This window comes from Haematobia irritans, chromosome 1 (genome assembly GCF_050003625.1).
Source record: "Haematobia irritans isolate KBUSLIRL chromosome 1, ASM5000362v1, whole genome shotgun sequence".
NCBI classification, from domain to species: Eukaryota; Metazoa; Arthropoda; class Insecta; order Diptera; family Muscidae; genus Haematobia; species Haematobia irritans.
The window spans coordinates 262236632-262262543 of NC_134397.1; the positions used below are offsets into that span (position 1 = coordinate 262236632).

The 25912-nt window shown below is 29.2% G+C and overlaps 1 protein-coding gene across 5 annotated transcripts in view; it reads right to left on the minus strand.

Annotated features, from left to right (window-relative positions):
* LOC142221803 (2,3-bisphosphoglycerate-dependent phosphoglycerate mutase-like) overlaps positions 1–25912 on the minus strand; it is a 35243-nt gene that overhangs the window by 4227 nt on the left and 5104 nt on the right. For 4 of the 5 annotated variants that reach the window (XM_075291633.1, XM_075291655.1, XM_075291640.1 and 1 more), the window contains exons 2-3: positions 1162–1466; positions 675–910 (exon numbers count right to left, since the gene is read on the minus strand). In XM_075291633.1, the coding sequence (XP_075147748.1) occupies positions 675–910; positions 1162–1261 (336 nt within the window). In that variant the 5' untranslated portion in view covers positions 1262–1466. Of the gene's footprint in view, positions 1–674; positions 911–1161; positions 1467–6938; positions 7061–25912 lie in introns of those variants that run through there. The other variant, XM_075291649.1, reaches the window with a different exon arrangement.

The following is a 25912-nucleotide window of genomic DNA, read 5'->3' on the forward strand; positions in this document are numbered from 1 at the left end:
AATTCATTGAAAAGTTTTTCGACTTTTGGACAAGAAAAAAAAAACAGCTTGGTACACAGAAAAAACGTCTGTTGTAAATCTAATGCTAAAATGGTTTATTTTTAAAATTTAGTTTATTTTTAAAATTTTGTAAGATATTTTCGCCAGCCCAACGTTTTTTTTTTCTTTATTCGAAGTATATCTCAAAAATAACAGTAAAATTTCAATGACATATAAATTAGTTGAATTCTAAATAAAACAGATAAAGTTTTTCGTACACTTCTCAAAAATAGTAAGAATGAACTACAGCGTGGTTAAAATGGGAATGATTTGGCGCCTAAGATTTTTTCTTTATTTTTAGTTCTTTTTTGCTTTTCGAGAAAAAGGCATTTCGTAAATGGTAGTTAAATATCCCAAAAATGTCGGAAAATTTGGAATACAATTTAGTTCAATTTTCTCGCGAGATAGTTCATTTTTCCCATAATATAGTTTACTTTGTTTTCTGTGTAGCTGAGAAATGCGTCTTCTATGCAAGGCAAAATTCACATTCATATTTTAAGGACATAAAATCTTTAGCCTTATGACAATATTTTTTCAGTGTGGCAAACGATTTTATTCGATTCGAATAATGATTGGCTGCAAAAGCAATTCACTTGGATTGCTGAACAAAATATTCGTAATGAATTCATACATACCTTTTCCTCACCATATTTATTGGCCATTTGACGTTTATTAAAACCTGTCAAATTACCATAATGTCGCTCATTCAAACGCCAATCGTAGACCACAGGCACATCTGTATATTTCATTTGCTCCCTAATTATGTCGAGAGTTTGGTGGGCTCGTTGTAGTAATGATGTGTAAATGATATCAAATTGCATTTGATGTTGGCGTAGGCCAGTTACGGCAATTTTTGAAGCATCTTCAAGGCCTAGATTAAAATGAAAGATTAAAATTAGTACGAAATGTATGAATTTAACGAAAATATTTTCTATAGAAAGACAATACAACACAAAACAAAATCGTTAAACATTGTTTATCTCTTTAATGCGTTTTTTTTAATAAAAAATAATTTATCTAAAAATCTTTAGGGAGTATTCACACTGTGTGGTCGCTTCCCATCCTTTTCCAAAGATATCTTAATTAACAATTAACTTCATTTCTTGAAGTGGGATAACTCACCTTTTTCGGTTAATGGGGCATCATGCCATCCACAAAATAGATTCGATTTATTGAATTCACTCTCGCCATGGCGTAAAATCACCACTTGATTAGTTTTCATTGCTTTTTCTAAACAATTTGATACAGAGTTTTTTTAATTGTACGTTGAGGCTGCTTTTAATGAGACGGTTTTGCTTTGATTGTTGCGTTTTTGTTTTTTTTTTTATAATCGTTGGGTTGTATCGTCAATGTGTGATATTGTGCCACCGATCAATCGGCGAGCTTCTGTTGATTGTCTGCTTATCGTGCTGCTAACAGTTTTCAAACTAAGAAACCAAACGGAAAAGAACGTTACTTTTAAATGTTCATTCAAAACTCCATACGGTGAAAAATAAAAAAATAAAATAAAACAAAAAACTTTCTACAGAAGTGTGTGCACGCGTCTATGCTGGGAAGGAAATAGAAAAACTATGTTTACGAGTGGCCTCATAGCCATTGTGGTGTATTTCTTATGGAATGCAAGCAACTCTTTATGCAAATGACAATTGCTTCATATGCGCCAAACGAGGCTAGGCAACAAAAGTTGAAAAAAAAAATCCATTAAAATTAAAATTTAGAATTTTACAGAATTTTTTTAAGTATGTTAGAGGACAGTTAACGCATAGTGTTGAAATTTTCAAAGCCATTCTTGTTTGATGAAAATATTTTATTTTATGATTCAAATGACAAAAAAGTGATGAACTTTCAAAAAATAAATTTAATTTTTTTTGTTACTAGTGACTAGTAGTTAGTGGCTTCTTTAAAATAAATATATTTTTAAGGTACTTTAAATCTAGTATCTACATAATTAAAATTAGTAGCTACATCTCATTTATCGAATTTTCATTCTCTGTTTACGATACATTAACCCTTTCACTACCGATGTCCACTTAGTAGGACATTCGAAAAAGACACCAAATTCTATTTTCCCACTTAGTTTCGATTTTTTTCTCGATATTATTTTAAAGTAGAGGCTTTAATCTAAATAAGCTATAAATATTTCCCATATTGGTGAGCACTAAAATATATTTTTATAAACTTCTTTAACAATAAACGAAAAATATGAAAATCTGAGGTTAGGTTAGGTTAGGTTAGGTGGCAGCCCGATGTATCAGGCTCACTTAGACTATTCAGTACATTGTGACACCACATTAGTGAACTTCTCTCTTATCACTGAGTGCTGCCCGATTCCATGTTAAGCTCAATGACAAGGGACCTCCTTTTTATAGCCGAGTCCGAACGGGGTTCCACATTCCAGTGAAACCACTTAGAGAAGCTTTGAAACCCTCAGAAATGTCACCAGCATTACTGAGGTGGGATAATCCACCGCTGAAAAACTTTCTGGTGTTCGGTCGAAGCAGGAATCGAACCCACGACCTTGTGTATGCAAGGCGGGCATGCTAACCATTGCACCACGGTGGCTGCAATGACAATTTTTCTACTGTATGCGTCTAGTAAATGGACATTTATACAAAAACTATAGCTCATACTGTTTCGGGTTCTTTTTTGTATTTTTTCTCACACCTTGAAAGATATTATAGGCCAAATTGCGCTTCTTTTCGTAAGGTCATTTGGTCATCACAAATCAAGAACCAAGTTTACAGAACAATCTCATATAGCTCTTGAAGTAATTGAGGTAGCAGAAGAAAAATTAAAGTTTTTAACATTAGGTTTATTTCGGTAATGAAAGGGTTAACAAAGCTATTCACATACAAAATAGTAGGACTGTTTTCTTTTAGTACTGGATACAACATTTGTACGGGCTATCAAGACACGATTGCCACTCGTGCCCAAAATTTTAAGAAAATTCTACCACAAATTACAAAATCCTAAATTTTGTCCAATTTCCATAGAAAAATTTTTCAAAATTTTATTTTAATAGAAAATTTTGTCAACATTTTATTTCTATAGAAAATTTTGTCACAATTTTATTTCAATAGAAAATATTGTCAAAACTTTATTTCTTTAGAAACTTTTGTCAAAATTTTATTTCTATAGAAAATTTTGTAAAAATTTAATTCTATAGAAAATTTTGTCAAATCTTTATTTCAATAGAAAATTGTGTCAAAATTTTATTTCTATAGAAAATTTTCGCAAAATTTTATTTCTATAGAAAATTTTGTCAAAATGTAGTTTTATAGAAATTTGTGTCAAAATTTTATTTCAATAGAAAATTTTGTCAAAAATTTATTTCTATAGAAAATATTGTCAAAATTTTATTTCTATAGAACATTTTGTCAAAATTTAATTTCTATAGAAAATATTGTCAAAATTTTATTTCAATAGAAAATGCTTCAACATTTTCTTTCAATAGAAAATTTTGTAAAAATTTTATTTTAATAAAAATTTTTGTCAACATTTTATTTCTATAGAAAATTTTGTCAAAATGTAATTTCTGTAGAAAATTTTGTCAACATTTTATTTCTATTGTCAATTTTGTCCAAAATTTTATTACTATAGAAAATTTTGTTAAAATTTTATTTCCATAGAAAATTTTGTTAAAATTTTATTTCCATAGAAAAATTTGTCAAAATTTTATTTCTATTGACAATTTTGTCCAAAATTTTATTTCTATTGACAATTTTTTCAAAATTTTATTTCTATTGACAATTTTGTCACAATTTAATTTCTATAGAAAATTTTGTCAAAATTTTATTTCTATTGAAAATTTTGTCCAACATTTATTTTATTTCTATAGAAAATTTTGTTAAAATTTTATTTCCATAGAAAAATTTGTCAAAATTTTATTTCTATTGCCAATTTTGTCCAAAATGTTATTTCTATAGAACATTTTGTCAAAATTTTATTTCTATAGAAAATATTGTCAACATTTTATTTCAACAGAAAATGTTTCAATATTTTTCTTTCAATAGAAAATTTTGTCCAAATTTAATTTCTATAGCAAATTTTGTCAAAATTTTATTTCAATAGAAAATGTTTCAACTTTTTTTTTTCAATAGAAAATTTTGTCAAAATTTTATTTTAATAGAACATGTTGTCAACATTTTATTTCTATAGAAAATTTAGTTAAAATTTAATTTCTATAGAAAATTTTGTCCAACATTTTATTTCTATAGAAAATTTTATTTCTATAGAAAATTTTGTTAAAATTTTATTTCCATAGAAAAATTTGTCAAAATTTTATTTCTATTGGCAATTTTGTCCAAAATTTTATTTCTATTGACATTTTTGTCCAAAATTTTATTTCTATTGACAATTTTGTCAAGTTTTGTTTCTATAGACAATTTTGTTCAAAATTTTATTTCTATAGAAAATTTTTCAAAATTTTGTTTCTTAGAAAATATTGTCAAAATTTTATTTCAATGGAAAATGTTTCAACATTTTATTTCAATAGAAAATTTTGTCAAAATTTTATTTTAATAGAAAATTTTGTCAACATTTTATTTTTATACAAAATTTTGTCAAAAATTAATTTCTATAGAAAATTTTGTCAAAATTTTATTTCTATAGAAAATATTGTAAACATTTTAATTCAATAGAAAAAGTTGCAACATTTTTTTTTCAATAGAAAATTTTGTCAAAATTTTATTTTAATAGAAAATTTTGTCACCATTTTATTTCTAAAGATATTTTGTCAAAATTTAATTTCTATAGAAAATTTAGTCAAAATTTAATTTCTATAGAAAATTTAGTCAAAATTTTATTTCTATAGAAAATATTGTCAAAATTTTATTTCAATAGAAAATGTTTCAACATTTCTTTTTTTTTTCAATAGAAAATTTTGTCACCATTTTATTTCTATCGAAAATTTTGTCAAAATTTAATTTCTATAGAAAATTTTGTCAAAATTTTATTTCTATACAAAATTTTGTCAAAATTTTATTTCTATAGAAAATTTTGTCAAAATTTTATTTCTATAGAAAATGTTGTCAAAATTTTATTTCTATAGAAAATATTGTCAAAATTGTATTTCAATAGAAAATGTTTCAACATTTTTTTTTTCAATAGAAAATGTTTCAACATTTTTTTTTCAATAGAAAATGTTGTCAAAATTTTATTTTAATAGAAAATGTTGTCAACATTTTATTTCTATAGAAAAGTTTGTCAAAATTTAATTTCTATAGAAAATTTTGTCCAACATTTTATTTCTATAGAAAATTTATTTCCATAGAAAAATTTGTCCAAAATTTTATTTCTATTGACATTTTTGTCCAAAATTTTATTTCTATTGACAATTTTGTCAAGTTTTATTTCTATAGAAAATTTTGTTCAAAATTTTATTTCTATAGAAAATTTAGAATTCTACCATTTGTGGCAAATCGAATCGGCGTTGCCAGATTGCATTTTGATAAAGTGACGTTTACTTGATTCACGATAACAATTTATTGTAATTAATTGGTCGAATAACATGAAATTAAAAGTTTTAAAGTGTCATAAATAACCACTGCAGTAAATATTTAGTACTACTGGAGCACGTCATACCTTAAAAATATAAGATTTCACTTGTTTTCTCTGATTGCCATAGACCAAGAAAATATAGAGACATACTTTGATAATTCACCATGGTTTTTTTTATTTGCAGTGCGCAGTCACTCCACTCAATTGCGCAGTCAAGTGACTCAATTTCTCTTTGGAATACGAGAATAACCGTACAAATCAGTCAATTAGCATTAGAAAAAAGGTGTGGATGTGTAGAATTTTATATGATTTTACAATATTTGGTGTTTCATCAAGAAAACAAATTAAAGCCAAATTAAAAAATCGCTCAATTGCAGATGAAAAAGAGCCATCTACGGTGTGCGGACAAACTACAGCGCTTTGAATTCACTTGAGATGTCTATACTTAATTGGTCTATGTGATTGCCTTTAAACAGCTGGTGTCAGTGTTGAACAGTTTAAAAGAAAACAATCCTAATGTCAGTTTAAAAGACCAAATTATAACAGATATTTTTTCTCAATTAAAAAAAATTATTCTTTAATGCAATCCTGCTACAATTTGGCATAAATTCGTTTATAGTCTGATAGCAGGTCAAGTTCGAAGAAGTTTCAAAATTCTAAGAAAAGGCCTGATCCCCTGATTTGGGGTCTTGAGTATCTAGACACCTCAAATTTGATCAGATTTACCTGCAATTCACGATCTAAAGGTAGTTTAAGCTTAAAAAATGGATGTGCTGAGTATCGTGTGTATTGACCCATGTTTTGGTATATCCCCCATATGGAACGGTCTCCCTTCTTGGGCTTCTAGACACCAGAATATTAGAAGTCCAATTTCCCGATTTTAGACTTCGTCCTTATTCGAGTAACAGTGTCAAAAATCAACGGATTTTGGATTTTAAATCATTCGTTTCATCGGATTAGATTAAAATTGAGATTGTATAACCTTTCATATTATGTCAAACATTTTTTTCAGTTTGCAGAGAAATCAAAATGATATAGAAAATTCAATGATAGCATATCTCTCATCTTTTTCATAGTATTCATTGGGTGTACATTAAAATGGTTATTTATTGCAGATAGGCATATAATTTTAATTATTAAATTATTATTGCAAAAATTCTAAAAAATTTGAAACTACAATAAAATAATTCTTTGAAATTTGATCTAAAACTTTCGAATTAGAATTTTGGTTAATTTGTTAAACGATAGAATTTTCTTAAACCCTTGGTATATTAATTTTTACACGAGTGGCAACCTATATAAATGTATAATCTATGATCGTTGGCAAGGTATCCCAATTGGCAATTCTTAATTAGCTAAACGTTCACACGTACTGTTTTTCTTCAACTTCCTCGACATACCTCGTTCACATATTCACTGACGACTGACCCCCGCTGCTGTCGTTGCAATATCGTTTCTATTGTTTTGTTATCAGACAAATGGCAGGAGAAACACCACCACCACACCTTACTGTAGTAATATGCTGAAAACAAAACGTGAAAGGTATCTAGAAATTGCATAAAAACTGAACTGATTGCAATTTAGATGAGAGGTGATTGTGTGGTCGCACCATGCCGGTGGTGGTGCTGATGATGATGGTGTGTTTACTCGTTGTATGCTTGTTGGTGGTTACCCATTTGAGAGTGCAAGTATGCAAGCCGGTGATGATGCTGCCGGTGCATAAATGACAAAAAAAAACAATCAACAACAACGGTTGATTTTGGATTGAGTGGGGGGAGAGTAGGGGCTACGGCATTCTATGACGCTTCCCAACACCCGAAAATGAGATGAGAGAAATACACTTGTGATGTGAGTTAATGAATACCCCACCCCTTATTGTGAGCAGTTTGTTTCTTTTTATTCGTTCATTTGATGATCACATTGTAATGCCGTTGATGTTTTTCCTTGATGGCATTCATTCCTTTTTGAATGTTTTTGTTTTTTTATTCGTTTTTGTTTTCTTATTTTATGGTATTGTTGTAGCCATTACTTTTTTCGTTTTATGTGCATTTGTTTTAAGTGTTATAAAATGCAATTTCTTACGGTTACTTTTGCTTCATTTGTTTCATTTCATACAATATTGGAATGGGGTTTTCTGAAGTGCAACTCCTTTGTGGAAGAAAGTGCAGTTGCAATACAATTTGGAACCGGTTGACCATGCATGAATTCGGTTTTGTAGTAACGGCTATATTTTATTATATTCATATATCTCTCATTTTCTGATTTTCTTAAATAGTGGCATGTTATCTTCATATACTAGCTAATCATACTGTTATTGGGCACATGGCATAGATTATAAATATACGTACAGGGTGGCTGATATGTATTGCAACTATCTTGCTATCATTTCTAAACCGTACCGTTCGTCTGACAGCTGGCAGATTTATTACAGTGACAATTCATTTTATTGTTTATAAGCTTACAAAAGCAATTTGATCTATAGGATTCACAAAAAATTTATTCGTGATGAAAATCAAGCGCGATGGTGTGATAGCTTTATATTTAGGTTAGGTGGCAGCCCGATGTATCAGGCTCACTTAGACTATTCAGTCCATTGTGATACCACATTGGTGAACTTCTCTCTTAGGTTAGGTTAGGTGGCAGCCCGATGTATCAGGCTCACTTAGACTATTCAGTCCATTGTGATACCACATTGGTGAACTTCTCTCTTATCACTGAGTGCTGCCCGATTCCATGTTAAGCTCAATACAAGGGACCTCCTTTTTATAGCCGAGTCCGAACGGCGTTCCACATTGCAGTGAAACCACTTAGAGAAGCTTTGAAACCCTCAGAAATGTCATCAGTGGGATAATCCACCGCTGAAAAACTTTTTGGTGTTCGGTCGAAGCAGGAATCGAACCCACGACCTTGTGTATGCAAGGCGGGCATGCTAACCATTGCACCACGGTGGCTCCCTAGCTTTATATTTAGCTGGAATACCAAAAGTGATTGTTATTAGAACGTTCTTTTTGGATTCGGAGGTGGTGCAAACTTGGCACAGAAGCGATACATTCAACATGGGCATATCATAGGACGGATGTCCACCATTTTAACAGTTGTTGCATCATTTCTTAAGGTGTGATGTAAATTCGCAATTATTCTAGAATGGATTTGCATTTTTTTCGAAAAAATTTTAATAATTTGTACCATTTTACTAATTCTTGCTCTATTCTTAACCTATCAGAAACACAAAAGATTCCAGAATTTCCTGTGTATTTAAAAAGAAAATCTTTGGGTGGACATTTTTGGAAGTGTTTTTACAGTTTTTCATTACGCTTAACATAGAATCGGCCAGCACTCAGTGATAAGAGAGAAGTTCACCAATGTGGTATTACAATGGACTGAATAGTCTAAGTGAGCCTGATACATCGGGCTGCCACCAAACCTAACCTAACCTAACCTAACCTACAGTTATCCCTTTAGAAGAATTTCACAAATTTTTGCGGTAAAAGGTGATACGGTCAAAACTTGGTCAATATAAACTTGACGTATTTCTTTCAATTTTGCATTTAAAAAACCTCAACACCCCTCATTTTTTGCTCCTATTTTGATTTTGGAATTCACTCTTCAGTTGTCAAAATGCCGTCCAAGCAAGAAGAGCAGCGTATCTAAATATTGTCAAACTGGCTTTCTGCGGCGAAGAAGGTGGACAAGGTGGCTGTACAAAATCTGATGGCAGGTGTCAAGCGTGAGGCCCGGCAATTCGGATTTGGAAAAGCGAAAGCCTAACTGAATATTTTTCCTGAATTTTATACTAATTGAACTTGAAAAAGAAATTTAATTTGATTTTTTAAATAAACGATTTCACCGATTTACACGCGTTTTCCCTTGACCAAATTTTGACCGTATCACCCTTTAATACTATCAAAGTCCTTAAAAACGTGTAAATGAAAACTGAACAATCATTAGAACCCTGCAGCATTTAAATGTGATTCAATCGATGTCCACCCCTCGATTGTAAAAAAAACCTGCTCGTGAGTTGAATATATAGCAAGAACGGATGTAAAACATACTGCAAAAAGGATTTTGGACTAACCCATTGAAGTTCAAAAAAGATCATGTACAAGATTTGAAAAAGCCACTCTTGCACCAAAGGCACCATTTCTTCGATGAGAAGACATTCCAAATTTAGTAAATGAACAAGTATATACGGCCGTAAGTTCGGCCAGGCCGAAGCTTATGTACCCTCCACCATGGATTGCGTCGAAACTTCTACTGAATACTGTCATCCACAATCGAATTACTTGGGTTGCGGTAACACTTGTCGATGGCAAGGTATCTTAAAACCTCCTAACACCGTCTTATAAATTGCAAGGTATTCCATACGTGGTATATATTAAACTAAAAAAGGCCGATTAAATACGCATACAATTAAGTTTGACAAAATTTTCTTAGAAATAAAATTTTGACAAAAGTTTCTATAGAAATAAAATATTGACAAAATAAAATTTTGACATTTTCTATAGTAGTACAATTTGGACAAAATTTTAACAAAATTTTCTATAGAAATAAAATTTTAGAATTTTATTTCTATAGAAATAAAATTTTTTGACAAAATTTTCTATAGAAACAAAATTTTAGACAAAATTTTCTATAGAAACAAAATTTTAGACAAAATTTTCTATAGAAATAACATTTTGAAAAAATTTTCCATAAAAATAAATTTGGACAAAATTTTCAATAGAAATACAATTTTAACAAAATTTTCTATAGAAATAAAATTTTAGACAAAATTTTCTATAGAAATAAAATTTTGAAAAAATTTTCTACAGAAATAAAATTTTAGACAAAATTTTCTATAGAAATAGAATTTTGATAAAATTTTCTATAGAAATAAAATTTTGACAACATTCTCTATACAATTAAAATTTTGACAACATTTTCTATAGAAATAAAATTTTGACAAAATTTTCTATAGAAATAAAATTTTGCCAAAATTTTCTATAGAAACAAAATTTTAGACAAAATTTTCTATAGAAATAAAATTTTGACAAAATTTTCTACAGAAATAAAATTTTAGACAAAATTTTCTATAGAAATAGCATTTTGATAAAATTTTCTATAGAAATAGCATTTTGATAAAATTTTCTATAGAAATAAAATTTTAGACAAAATTTTCTATAGAAATAGCATTTTGATAAAATTTTCTATAGAAATAAAATATTGACAAAATTTTCTATAGAAATAAAATTTTGCCAAAATTTTCTATAGAAACAAAATTTTAGACAAAATTTTCTATAGAAATAACATTTGACAAAATGTTCTATAGAAATAAAATTTGGACAAAATTTTCAATAGAAATGAAATTTTGACAACATTTTCTATAGAAAAAAAATTTTGTCAAAATTTTCTATAGAAATACAATTTGTCAAAATTTTCTATAGGAATACAATTTTGACAAAATTTTCTATAGAAATAAAATTTTGGTAGATTATCTTTGGCTCGAGTGGTAACGATATGGAAGCGATATGGTTCAATTCTTGTGTGATTGGGGATCGGCTATATATAACTATAGACCGATTTGGACTAATTTTGGCATGGTAATTAGCGGCCATATACTAACACCACGTTGCAAATTTCTACCGGATCAGATGAATTTTGCTTTTTCCAAGACGTTCCGGAGATCAAATCTGGGGAACAGTTTATATGGGGGCTATATAAAATTATGGACCAATTTTTGCCCATATAACACCACGTATTTAATTATGGACCCATTTTTGCCCACATAACACCACGTACCAAATTTCAGCCGAATCGGATGAATTTTGCTCCTCCAAGAGGTTCCGGAGGTCAAATCTGGGGGTCGATTTATATGGGGGCTATATATAATTATGGACCGATATGGACGAATTCTTGCGTGTTTGTTAGAGACCACATACTAACACCACGTTGCAAATTTCAAATCTGGGGATCGATTTATATGGGGGCTATATATAATTATGGTCAAATCTGGGGGTCGATTTATATGGGGGCTATATATAATTATGGACCGATATGGACCAATTTTTGCATGGTTGTTTGAGACCGTATACTAACACCACATTCCAAATTTCAACCGAATCGAATGAAGTTTGCTCCTCCAAGAGGTTCCGGAGGTCAAGTCTGGGGGTCGATTTATATGGGGGCTATATATAATTATGGATCGATATGGACCAATTTTTGCATGGTTGTTTGAGACCATATACTAACACCACATACCAAATTTCAACCGGATCGGATGAATTTTGCTCCTGCAAGAGGTTCCGGAGGTCAAATCTGGGGATCGATTTATATGGGGGCTATATATAATTATGGTCAAATCTGGGGGTCGATTTATATGGGGGCTATATATAATTATGGACCGATATGGACGAATTCTTGCGTGTTTGTTAGAGACCACATACTAATACCACGTTGCAAATTTCAACCGGATCGGATGAATTTTGCTTCTCCAAGAGACTCCGGAGATCAAATCTGGAGAACGGTTTATATGGGGGCTATATATAATTATGGACCGATATGGACCCATTCTTGCATGGTTGTTAGAGACCATATACTAATACCATGTACCAAATTTCAGCCGGATCGGATGAAATTTGCTTCTCTTGGCGGCTATATATATTTATGGACCGATATGGACCAATTTTTGCATGGTTGTTAGAGAGTATATATTTAACCCATGTACCAAATTTCAGCCAGATCGGATGAAATATGCTACTCTTATAGGCTCCGCAAGCCAAATCTGTGAGTCCGTTTATATGGGGGCTATACGAAAAAGTGGACCGATATGGCCCATTTGCAATACCATCCGACCTACATCAATAACAAGTTGCAAGTCGATAGCTTGTTTCGTTCGGAAGTTAGCGTGATTTCAACAGACGGACGGACATGCTTAGATCGACTCAGAAGTTCACCACGACCCAGAATATATATACTTTATGGGGTCTTAGAGCAAGGGAGCCACCGTGGTGCAATGGTTAGCATGCCCGCCTTGCATACACAAGGTCGAAGACTTAGAGTAATATTTCGATATGTTACAAACGGAATGACAAAGTTAATATACCCCCCTTTGGTGGAGGGTATAAAAAACAACAGTGTTACGGTAGTGAAACTTGGAACCTTTTTGGTGCCATGAGACTTTTTTTAATGTGCGATTTAAGGCGCACACAAAGATAATATTTAATTTTTATCAAACCAAAAATCTGGAACAAATGTTACTCCTAATATCTCATATACAGAATACTATGATTCTGAAGTGGAAAATTATGATGGCGAATTCGATAAGAAACAGAACAACTTTTTACGTGATATCATGTGTCACCCTTTATTGAATTAATCATTTTAGACAAGACGTACGTACACTGAATCAAATAGTCTCCGTACAAGCATTTCATTTTTTATAAAAACGATATATTTTCTACAATAATAGAAATGGACAAAACAACGTATATAATTGCAAACAAAAGTAATGGCATTCCATAGAATTATGTTGCGAAAAAAATTTAGACAGACTTTTTTGATTCAGTGTATACAATTTTAGCTATCCGGTTTTAAATTGGACGGTTTTCATTAGACGCAAGATGCGTATTTATCTATGGCGCAAGCAAAGAAAAGTACATCTGCATTTAATAACCATAAATAAAGGCATTTTTAAGGATACATTTTAAGCGACAATTGTTAGAAAATGGAAATAACTTCTTCCCTTCAACTCCAAACAAAGAGGGCATTGTTGTCTTTGAGGGTTGAAGATACTGTCATTATTGCAAAAAAAAAAAAAAGAAACAGCAGCCTTTTAAACATGAACACCGCATTCTATTTTCATTACTTGAAAATGTTTAGAAATCTCCTTTTTATCAGAAACGTAGCCAATATTTAAATTTGTGGAAAGGGGTGACTTCTTTTCGATTTGTTTATGTGTTAAGCTTCTCACTGCACAGAAATAAAGACCATCGGCCATAAGCTGATGTTAAATTTAACTTATGTTGAATGGAAAAAATTATTCCGTTTAAGTTTAATAGAATTTTCCATATTTGGAGATTTTGGTGGCCATTGTGAGATAGAAAGGGAGCGAGGAACCTCCTTTATAAGCCAACCTTGACGCGATGCGGTGCTGAGTGCTGTTGGAATGTCCATAGAATGCGATTGAAATATTTGTTTCCGCAGAACATCAATAACTTAGGGAATTTCCCCAACAATATTTGGCACTTATTTTGACCCCAAGGTCGATGAATACGATTACGACCAATCGAAGGTGTGTATTTTGACACTGAAAAAAAGCATGCCCGGTTCCAAAGATTTTGTCTTTACTTTGGTATTGATTCCGAGCCAAAGAAGCGGAGAATACAAGTAAGGATACTTTTAAGACGCAATTCTCTTTTAAATTTGAATTTTGTCTACTTGGTTCTAGGAAGCAAATTTTAATTTTTCGCTTTTACAGCTTTTTTCGTATTTCGTATTCGTATTTTAAAGACAAAAGCTCTTTGACCTCACGACAATATTTTTTGTCAGTGCAGCTGAAGAAACCAAACTCTGTTACCGGCCACTTTCGTGCAAGCTAAGCAACTCCTTGGCTCTTTCCTGTCTAACGTTTCTTGTGCATGAGTGTGCAATGTTAGCTCACAGGCAAGATTTCTACCACTGCCGCGTGGATTTTACTCACTTTTCAGTTCATTTCTGGTATTATTGGTGTTTTTTCGTCCACTTTCGCGGTATAAAAATAACATTTTTTCTATAGAAATACAATTTTGACAAAATTTTCTATAGAAATAAAAATTTGACAAAATTTTTTATAGAAATAAAATTTTTATTGTTGTTTTTGATCTCAGCTTAAAGCCATGCATTGACTAAACTACAAGTGTAGCTTAACCAACAGAGGAAAAGTATGCTTGTCAAATTTATTTGGGCAAAGCCCTATAGACTGCAAGATGGTTGGATGTACAACTGTTTCGGAATTAGCACATTCCTCATCAGCATCCTCTACTTGCAGCAAAACTATCAACCAATTATCAGAATAAATTCGGGTAATTTACTCAACCCAAAGTGAAATACACTTGAACCTTCCGAAAAAGGGTTTAATAGTCGGCTACTGCCTAAACAAATTTGCAAGCATATCTCTTTTCCTTTGCCAAACTCAAATCATCGATTTGTATTTAGTTGGCTGGGTTTGGTTAAGCTACACTTGTAGTTTAGTCAATGCATGGCTTTAAGCTGAGATCAAAAACAACAATAACGATTGAAGAGAAGCCAACAATAACAAACAAAACGAATGAAGATAGAGGAAGCACGCTCAAAAACAAACCCAGCCAACTAAATACAAATCGATGATTTGAGTTTGGCAAAGGAAAAGAGATATGCTTGCAAATTTGTTTAGGCAGTAGCCGACTATTAAACCCTTTTTCGGAAGGTTCAAGTGTATTTCAATTTGGGTTGCTGATGAGGAATGTGGTAATTCCGAAACAGCTGTACATCCAACCATCTTGCAGTATATAGGGCTTTGCCCAAATAAATTTGACAAGCATACTTTTCCTCTGTTGGTTAAGCTACACTTGTAGTTTAGTCAATGCATGGCTTTAAGCTGAGATCAAAAACAACAATAACGATTGAAGAGAAGCCAACAATAACAAACAAAACGAAATAAAATTTTGACAAATTTTTCTATAGAAATAAAATATTGACAAAAATTTCTATAGAAATGAAATTTTAACAAAATTTTCTATAGAAATGAAATTTTGACAAAATTTTCTATTGAAATAAAATTTTGACAAAAATTTCTATAGAAATAAAATTTTGACAAAATTTTCTATAGAAATGAAATTTTAACAAACTATTCTATAGAAATGAAATTTTGACAAAATTTTCTATAGAAATAAATTTGCGACAAAATGTTCTATAGAAATAAATTTGCGACAAAATGTTCTATAGAAATAAATTTGCAACAAAATTGTCTATAGAAATAAATTTGCGACAAAATTCTCTATAGAAATAAAATGTTGACAAAATTTTCTACAGAAATAAAATTTTGATAAAAATCTCTATAGAAATAAAATTTTAATACAATTTTCTCCAAAAAAAAAATTTTTACAAAATTTTCTATAGAAATAAAATGTTGACAAATTTTTCTATAGAAATAAAATTTTGAAAAAATTTTCTTTAGAAATAAAATTATACAAAATTTCTTTTAAAAATAGAATTTTGACAGAATTTTCTATAGAAATAAAATTTTGACAAAATTTTCTATAGGAATAAATTTTTTTATCAAAATTGTCTATAGAAAGAAATTTTAACAAAATTTTCTATAGAAATGAAATTTTGACAAAATTTTCAATAGAAATAAAATTTTGACAAATTTTTCAAAATTTGACAAACATTCTTTTCCTCTGTTGGTTAAGCTACACTTGTAGTTTAGTCAATGTATGGTTTTAAGCTGAAATAAAATAAAAAAAACAACAACAACAACAATCATTAAAGAATAAAACCAACAATAACAAAACAAAACGAATGAAAAAAGAAGAGGAAGCACGCTCAAAATAAAACCCAGCCAACTGCACTCAAATCGATGATCTGACGGTGGCAAAGGAAAAGAGATATGTTTGTACGAATTTATTTCGGCATAAGCCGGCTATCAATGTAAAACCTTTTTTCGGAAGGTTCAAGTGTGGTTCATTGTTGGGTTTAATGAACTGCCTGAATTTATTCTGATAATTGGTTGATAGTTTTGCTGCAAGTAGAGGATGCTGATGAGGAATTTGGTAATTCCGAAACGTGCGTCCATCCAACAATCTTGCAGTCTATAGGGCTTTGCCCAAATAAATTTGACAAACATTCTTTTCCTCTGTTGGTTTAGTCAATGCATGGTTTTAAGCTGAAATCAAAAAAACAACAACAATGATTAAAGAAAAAACCAACAATAACAAAACAAAACGAATAAAATAAATTTGCGACAAAATTTTCTATAGAAATAAAATGTTGACAAAATTTTCTATAGAAATAAATTTTTGACAACATTTTCTATAGAAATAAAATTTTGACAAAATTTTCTACAGAAATAAATTTGCTACAAAATTTTCTATAGAAATAAAATTTTGATAAAAGTCTCAATAGAAATAAAATTTTAATACAATTTTCTATAGAAATAATATTTTGACAAAATTTTCTTTTTTATTTTCTTGATAAATTTTCTACAGCTGTTTCGGAATTACCACATTCCTCATCAGTATCCTCTACTTGCAGCAAAACTATCAACCAATTATCAGAATAAATTCGGGTAATTTACTCAACCCAAAGTGAAATACACTTGAACCTTCCGAAAAAGGGTTTAATAGTCGGCTACTGCCTAAACAAATTTGCAAGCATATCTCTTTTCCTTTGCCAAACTCAAATCATCGATTTGTATTTAGTTGGCTGGGTTTGGTTAAGCTACACTTGTAGTTTAGTCAATGCATGGCTTTAAGCTGAGATCAAAAACAACAATAACGATTGAAGAGAAGCCAACAATAACAAACAAAACGAATGAAGATAGAGGAAGCACGCTCAAAAACAAACCCAGCCAACTAAATACAAATCGATGATTTGAGTTTGGCAAAGGAAAAGAGATATGCTTGCAAATTTGTTTAGGCAGTAGCCGACTATTAAACCCTTTTTCGGAAGGTTCAAGTGTATTTCAATTTGGGTTGCTGATGAGGAATGTGGTAATTCCGAAACAGCTGTACATCCAACCATCTTGCAGTATATAGGGCTTTGCCCAAATAAATTTGACAAGCATACTTTTCCTCTGTTGGTTAAGCTACACTTGTAGTTTAGTCAATGCATGGCTTTAAGCTGAGATCAAAAACAACAATAACGATTGAAGAGAAGCCAACAATAACAAACAAAACGAAATAAAATTTTGACAAATTTTTCTATAGAAATAAAATATTGACAAAAATTTCTATAGAAATGAAATTTTAACAAAATTTTCTATAGAAATGAAATTTTGACAAAATTTTCTATTGAAATAAAATTTTGACAAAAATTTCTATAGAAATAAAATTTTGACAAAATTTTCTATAGAAATGAAATTTTAACAAACTATTCTATAGAAATGAAATTTTGACAAAATTTTCTATAGAAATAAATTTGCGACAAAATGTTCTATAGAAATAAATTTGCGACAAAATGTTCTATAGAAATAAATTTGCAACAAAATTGTCTATAGAAATAAATTTGCGACAAAATTCTCTATAGAAATAAAATGTTGACAAAATTTTCTACAGAAATAAAATTTTGATAAAAATCTCTATAGAAATAAAATTTTAATACAATTTTCTCCAAAAAAAAAATTTTTACAAAATTTTCTATAGAAATAAAATGTTGACAAATTTTTCTATAGAAATAAAATTTTGAAAAAATTTTCTTTAGAAATAAAATTATACAAAATTTCTTTTAAAAATAGAATTTTGACAGAATTTTCTATAGAAATAAAATTTTGACAAAATTTTCTATAGGAATAAATTTTTTTATCAAAATTGTCTATAGAAAGAAATTTTAACAAAATTTTCTATAGAAATGAAATTTTGACAAAATTTTCAATAGAAATAAAATTTTGACAAATTTTTCAAAATTTGACAAATATTCTTTTCCTCTGTTGGTTAAGCTACACTTGTAGTTTAGTCAATGTATGGTTTTAAGCTGAAATAAAATAAAAAAAACAACAACAACAACAATCATTAAAGAATAAAACCAACAATAACAAAACAAAACGAATGAAAAAAGAAGAGGAAGCACGCTCAAAATAAAACCCAGCCAACTGCACTCAAATCGATGATCTGACGGTGGCAAAGGAAAAGAGATATGTTTGTACGAATTTATTTCGGCATAAGCCGGCTATCAATGTAAAACCTTTTTTCGGAAGGTTCAAGTGTGGTTCATTGTTGGGTTTAATGAACTGCCTGAATTTATTCTGATAATTGGTTGATAGTTTTGCTGCAAGTAGAGGATGCTGATGAGGAATTTGGTAATTCCGAAACGTGCGTCCATCCAACAATCTTGCAGTCTATAGGGCTTTGCCCAAATAAATTTGACAAACATTCTTTTCCTCTGTTGGTTTAGTCAATGCATGGTTTTAAGCTGAAATCAAAAAAACAACAACAATGATTAAAGAAAAAACCAACAATAACAAAACAAAACGAATAAAATAAATTTGCGACAAAATTTTCTATAGAAATAAAATGTTGACAAAATTTTCTATAGAAATAAATTTTTGACAACATTTTCTATAGAAATAAAATTTTGACAAAATTTTCTACAGAAATAAATTTGCTACAAAATTTTCTATAGAAATAAAATTTTGATAAAAGTCTCAATAGAAATAAAATTTTAATACAATTTTCTATAGAAATAATATTTTGACAAAATTTTCTTTTTTATTTTCTTGATAAATTTTCTATAGAAATAAAATTTTGACAACATTTTCTATAAAAATAAATTTTTGAAAAAATTATCTATAGAAATAAAATTATACAAAATTTCCTTTAAAAATAGAATTTTGACAGAATTTTCTATAGAAATAAAATGTTGACAAATTTTTCTATAGAAATAAAATTTTAATAAAATTCTCTATAGAAATAAAATTTTGATACAATTTTCTATAGAAATAACATTTTGACAAAATGTTCTATAGAAATAAATTTGCGACAAAATTTTCTAAAGAAATAAAATGTTGACAAAATTTTCAAAAGAAATAAAATTTTGACACCATTTTCTATACAAATAAAATTTTAACAAAATTTTCTATAGAAATAAAATTTTGACAAAATTTTCTATACAAATAAAATTTTGACAAATTTTTCTATAGAAATAAAAATTTGACAAAATTTTCTATAGAAATAAAATGTTGACAAAATTTTCTATAGAAATAAAATGTTGACAACATTTTCTATAGAAATAAAATTTGGCAAGAAATAAAATTACGCTCTACTGCCGCTTGGATTTTATTCAAATCTGGCCACACTTTTCGGATATAGAAAAAATTTTATAGAAATAAAATTTTTTACAAAATATTCTATAGAAATAAAACTTTCACCACATTTTCTATAAAACTAAAATGTTAACAAAATTTTCTATAGAACTAAAATTTACAAAATTTTCTGTAGAAATACAATTTGCGACAAAATGTTCTATAGAAATAACATGTTGACAAAATTTTCAAAAGAAATAAAATTTTGACAACATTTTCTATACAAAAAAAAATTTTAAAAAAATTTTCTATAGAAATAAAATTTTGACAAAATTTTCTATTCAAATAAAATTTTGGCAAATTTTTCTATAGAAATAAAAATTTGACAAAATTTTCTATAGAAATAAAATTTTGACAAGAAATAAAATTACACTCTACTGACGCTTGGATTTTATTCAAATCTGGCCACACTTCTCGGTTCCTTTCTGGTATTGATAGAGTTTTTTGACAAAATTTTCTATAGAATAAAATTTTATAGAAATAAAATTTTTTACAAAATATTCTATAGGAATAAAATGTTGACCAAAAATTCTATAAAAATAAAATATTAACAAAATCGTCTATAGAACTAAAATTTTACAAAATTTTCTATAGAAATACAATTTTGACAAAAATTTATATAGACATAAATTTAAACAGAAGTCTATAAAAGAAAGACAAAATGCACAAAATTTTCTATAGAAAAAAAAAATTTAACAAAATTTTCTATAGAAATAAAATTTTGACAAAATTTTCTTTAGAAATAAGATTTTGAAAACATTTTCTATAGAAATAAATTAAAAAAAATCTATAGAAGAAAGACAAAATGCACAAAATTTTCTATAGAAATAAAACTTTTAACAAAATTTTCTGAATCGCGAAATATTGGGAAAATAAATAAAATATTAAAAAAAACCCCGAGCTTGAAAAATCATTAATTTATTATTATAAACATTTTCTATAGAATATCTATAAAAATCTATAGAAGAAAGACAAAATGTAGAAAATTTTCTATAGAAATAAAATATTGACAAAATTTTCCACAGAAATAAAATTTTGACAAAACTTTCTATGGAAAAAAATTTTGACACTGCAAATAAAATTTTTTTTATTTTGTATTTTTTTGTAACATTTTCTTCAAAATTTGACAGATTATTTTTGGATCGAATGGCAACCGTGGATACAACACTGTCAATATCACGTTAACGAGCAATGATATGAAAAACAAAAGATTTATTTACATTTAAATGCTGGAAGGCTCAAACAATAGCCACTTGTGATTTTCCAGCCAAATTTAAAACAATCACACTATCACGTTTTAATTTAAATACGAATATTTATATTTCTGAATACAATATATCAGAATTAAATTTGTAAGTTTTTAAATTATTAAATGAACTTTCACTGGAATAAATATAATAATATAATAATGGAATAAACACTTCTCTTTATCGGTTTTACTTACGATGAGTTTCAATATACTCGAGAATTTTATATACTCGAGAAAAATATAATACACAAAAGAAAATTTATCCCAGCACCAAGCGAGCAAGCAAGCAATATTTGTCATATATTCGCGATACTTTTATTCGCGTATAAAAATTATATTCGATTTTTATTCAAATATTTTAATATGGAATATATATTTTGCCTCTAATATAATCGAAAGACCAATGATATATGCTTGCATTTACTATGCCAATTGAATACTTTATAGAATTTGTAAAATATCTATAAAATAATTTCCTATTTTGTTTTTAATAATTTCCCAAAAAAAAAACACCATTCGAAAAAAGATCATAACATATTTTTGAATAATGTGCACATACGTATAGAAATTTCATTAACCATCAGTTAGTTTTTGCTTTGTTCAAGGTTGTCAAAAGGTCATTTTGTGTTGCGTGTGAACTTTTTTCTCGCATACAATAGATATTAAAGTATTAATTAAAAATTACCAGAATTTAATATGATTTAAAAATTGTTAGTTTAATAGAGACATCATAATATTGGGAATATACCCATAGGTAATTAGTTTTTTTTTTATATTAATCTATGGAAAAAAACTTTGCTATATTTAGCCGGGCTGAATTGCACACTAGCTCCGAATGTTTAAATCATTAGATTCTCAATATACACGGATGAAAAAGGCTGTTTTTCATATGTTTGGCTATAAACATTATATGTTTGGAACACAAATTTTTAAACACAATATTTTTGAGTGCAAGCATATAATGTTCATAAACTAGCATAACATGTTTGGGACATATATGTTAATATGTTAGAACATATTATGTTTGGGACATAAAATGTTTGTAAATATAAAATGTTTGGATGCAAACATATATTAATTTAGAAATAGCCTATAAACATATATGTGTTTAGTAGCTTGGAGCGCTATTTAACAGGGAGCGATATTGAATTAAGTTGGTGGTTGTTGCTTGTTATTACAAAATTAACATTTTATTTTTCCTTGGGCAATTGATCAGCTACTTCTTTGATCCTTACAAACTGTGTGGTCCGCTGTTCGAGTCCCCGTCCGGCAAAAGGTAAAATTAAAATAAAAAAAATCATAAAATTGAATAATTTCTTCTACAATGTTTGTATTACAGAAAAAGGTGCTAAGAACTAAAAAATCTCGTGGAAGTGAGAAAGATGTGGGGGAATATACAATTGGGCAGAAACAACATTTTGAGCATTCAGGTCGAAAACCTATGTTGTTAGAACCTATATTACCTGTTTATTTTCATAATTCATTATGATTGTAAATATATAAATAAATAAATAAAATTTTGAGCACAATATTGTTTGGGAGAATTTTTTTTAAGCATATAATATTTTTGGGTGCAAAATGCTTCCAAACATATTATATGTTCACATAATAACATATTGTTTTTTGGAAGACAACATTATTGAATTTGGATGCAAAAATACAAAATGTTTGAAACTTAGACTACCCAAACATATATTGTTTAGACTAATATGCTTTCAAACATATTATATATTGGAAGAGATCAAACATATAAATGTTTGGGCAATACCCAAAAATGTATATGCTTGAAGCAAAATATGTTTGGGAGTATATGTTACAGAAGCGATTTTTTATGAGGGTGTGGTGTCCACCAACAAAATTTTGTTTTAAAAAGTAGACGTTTTATATTTTTCTATAGGGTAGCTGAGAGGGAATATTATCAAGTTCAAATTGATTATCTGTCAAACTACACACAGAGAATAGATTGGTTGGAAATTGATTGTGGTAATGAAAATTCCACACTTAGAAATCAATGATAGTTGGGTCCATTTACATTCAGTTTTTACAATAATTTCTTCGCCATTTCTACCACTTGGTGATAATTGGAATAGATTTTCGTTTGTGATGCAAGATAAATATTTGTAGCAACCAAATGTCTCTATTTTAAAAAATTTTCAGAAAATTAGTCAATACACCTTACTTCAAATCAGTTTAGTAACTAACAGTTAATAATCACAACTTAGATTCGGTATCCACCGCCGAATGTAATTTGAATTATTTTTCAAGTGTCATTTTTGTCATTGCTAGTTTATAGACAAATAAAAATTAATTTTACTAAATTCGATTCAAAACAACTAAAAATATGAAAATTTAAACCCGCTTAATTATATTTGTGTTTTAAAATGGACCGCAAGATATGCTAATGAAGAACCGATATTAGCTGTGGATGCAGAAGTAATCACATCGATATTTCAAAGATTGGTTAAAAATATTCCACAACCCAGCAAAAAAATTTGGAAGTTCTTCCAAAGGCACAACTTTAAAAGCACTTCCAGAAGATGCACTCCCAATGATGTTCTTTATTTTAACTACCCACACGCTCACAAAAAATCGCTTCTGTAACATATACTCCCAAACATATTTTGCTTCAAGCATATACATTTTTGGGTATTGCCCAAACATTTATATGTTTGATCTCTTCCAATATATAATATGTTTGAAAGCATATTGGTCTAAACAATATATGTTTGGGTAGTCTAAGTTCCAAACATTTTGTATTTTTGCATCCAAATTCAATAATGTTGTCTTCCAAAAAACTATATTTTATTATGTGACCATATAATATGTTTGGAAGCATTTTGCACCCAAAAATATTATATGCTTAAAAAAATTCTACAAAACAATATTGTGCTCAAAATTTTATTTATTTATTTATATATTTACAATCATAATGAATTATGAAAATAAACGGGTAATATAGGTGCTAACAACATAGGTTTTCGACCTGAATGCTCAAAATTTTGTTTCTGCCCAATTGTATATTCCCCGACATCTTTCTCACTTCCACGAGATTTTTTAGTTCTTAGCACCTTTTTCTGTAATACAAACATTGTAGAAGAAATTATTCAATTTTATGATTTTTTTTATTTTAATTTTACCTTTTGCCGGACGGGGACTCGAACAGCGGACCACACAGTTTGTAAGGATCAAAGAAGTAGCTGATCAATTGCCCAAGGAAAAATAAAATGTTAATTTTGTAATAACAAGCAACAACCACCAACTTAATTCAATATCGCTCCCTGTTAAATAGCGCTCCAAGCTACTAAACACATATATGTTTATAGGCTATTTCTAAATTAATATATGTTTGCATTCAAGCATATTATATTTACAAACATTTTATGTTCCAAACATAATATGTTCTAACATATTAACATATATGTCCCAAACATGTTATGCTAGTTTATGAACATTATATGCTTGCACTCAAAAATATTGTGTTTAAAAATTTGTGTTCCAAACATATAATGTTTATAGCCAAACATATGAAAAACAGTCTTTTTCAACCGTGCAGGAAGTTCTTTTAATTCAATTTTTTATAACTTGGTTTTTTCATACTTTTAATGGGTAATTTGAACTTTTTTTGTTTGAAATAGGATAAAAACAGAGTAAGAATTCATAAAATGGTACAAATCATTTAAATTTTGTCGAAAAAAATGCTAAATCCAATCTGAAAAAATTGTGAATTTTTGAAAATATTTGAGGTCAAACGTTTCTGACAAGCGTTAGAATCCATTTAAAAATTATAAAAAATTATAAAAATTATTTATTTGACAAATTATCACAGAATTTTTTAATTTACATCCAAAACATTGAATTCGGATCACATCTTAATAAGCGATGCAAATTCAGTGCAACGGCTGTTGAAATGGAGGACTTCCGTCCTATGACAAGCCCATGTTAAATTCATCTCTTCTGCGTCAATTTTGCATCACTTCCGGATCCAAAAAGAACATTTTCATTACTTTTTTGGCGGCGCTTTTTTTGCTGGGAACGTTTGAGATGCCCTGTACAAAATGGGAATATTACTATACATGGACCAAATTAATAGAAAATGTGTCTCCATATTGCTTTACATGAGATCTCTTGACGTTGTTGGAGATCGAGGGTACGTCCTGGTTATTGTACCCAATGAGTGATTTGGATCTACTAACATGCAAATTTAGTCTTTTTTAGGATTAAATGAAGGAACACGCTGAAACGGTCTTTGTGCATGCAGGGAAGAGATATGACCGTCTCCTAGACCAAAATGTAATTTTTGAATGGGGAAAATGAAACATTTTTGCTGCAAAAACATTGTTGTCACGCCAGCTATCGAAATCAGATACATAATGTCCGAGAAAATAACATGATTATGACAACCATGTTACATGTTCACCGTCAAAAAGCAAAAAAAAAAATTTTGCTCTAACACCTGATCATACTCCGTCTCTGGGTGTAGATTCATTTTGGTGCAATAAATACAGATTCTAAACTATCTACTAATTACATCTGATTTGCCATACATTTAGCGTATTTATTTGTACCACTATACTATACCAATATAATAAATAAAATATAATATTTAACTGTGAAGTAATAGATTTTTAGTTCGGTCATGATATTATTTAGGTTGGGCACAACCGAATGATGAAGGTAGTCACAACCAATATTGTCGGCAGATCCAACCAACATCATATGTGGTATTAGTTGTGTCGACCGAATCATTCGGGTGACACAACTGCCAACTGATAGTAGCTGCAACTGACAAAAGGAAGTTGGCAATAAATTCTGTTATCACAACCAATCTGTATTCTCTGTGTACACTCAATAGAAGTTTGCTTGGATCCAATGAGTTTCACCTTTACTTTTGGTAATGATTCCGTGCCAAAGATGCCACTTCATTAAACAAAACTCCACGCTCTACACACAAAGAAAATTTCATTAAAATTGAACCAACGACACAAAGTTAATAGTACGAAACGTTTCGTTGACTAACAGAAAATTCGTTATAATAACGAAAAATTTTGTTATATCAATAAATAACAGGTTGTAAGTCCCCGATCTGACACATAGATGACGTCGCTAGTATTAAA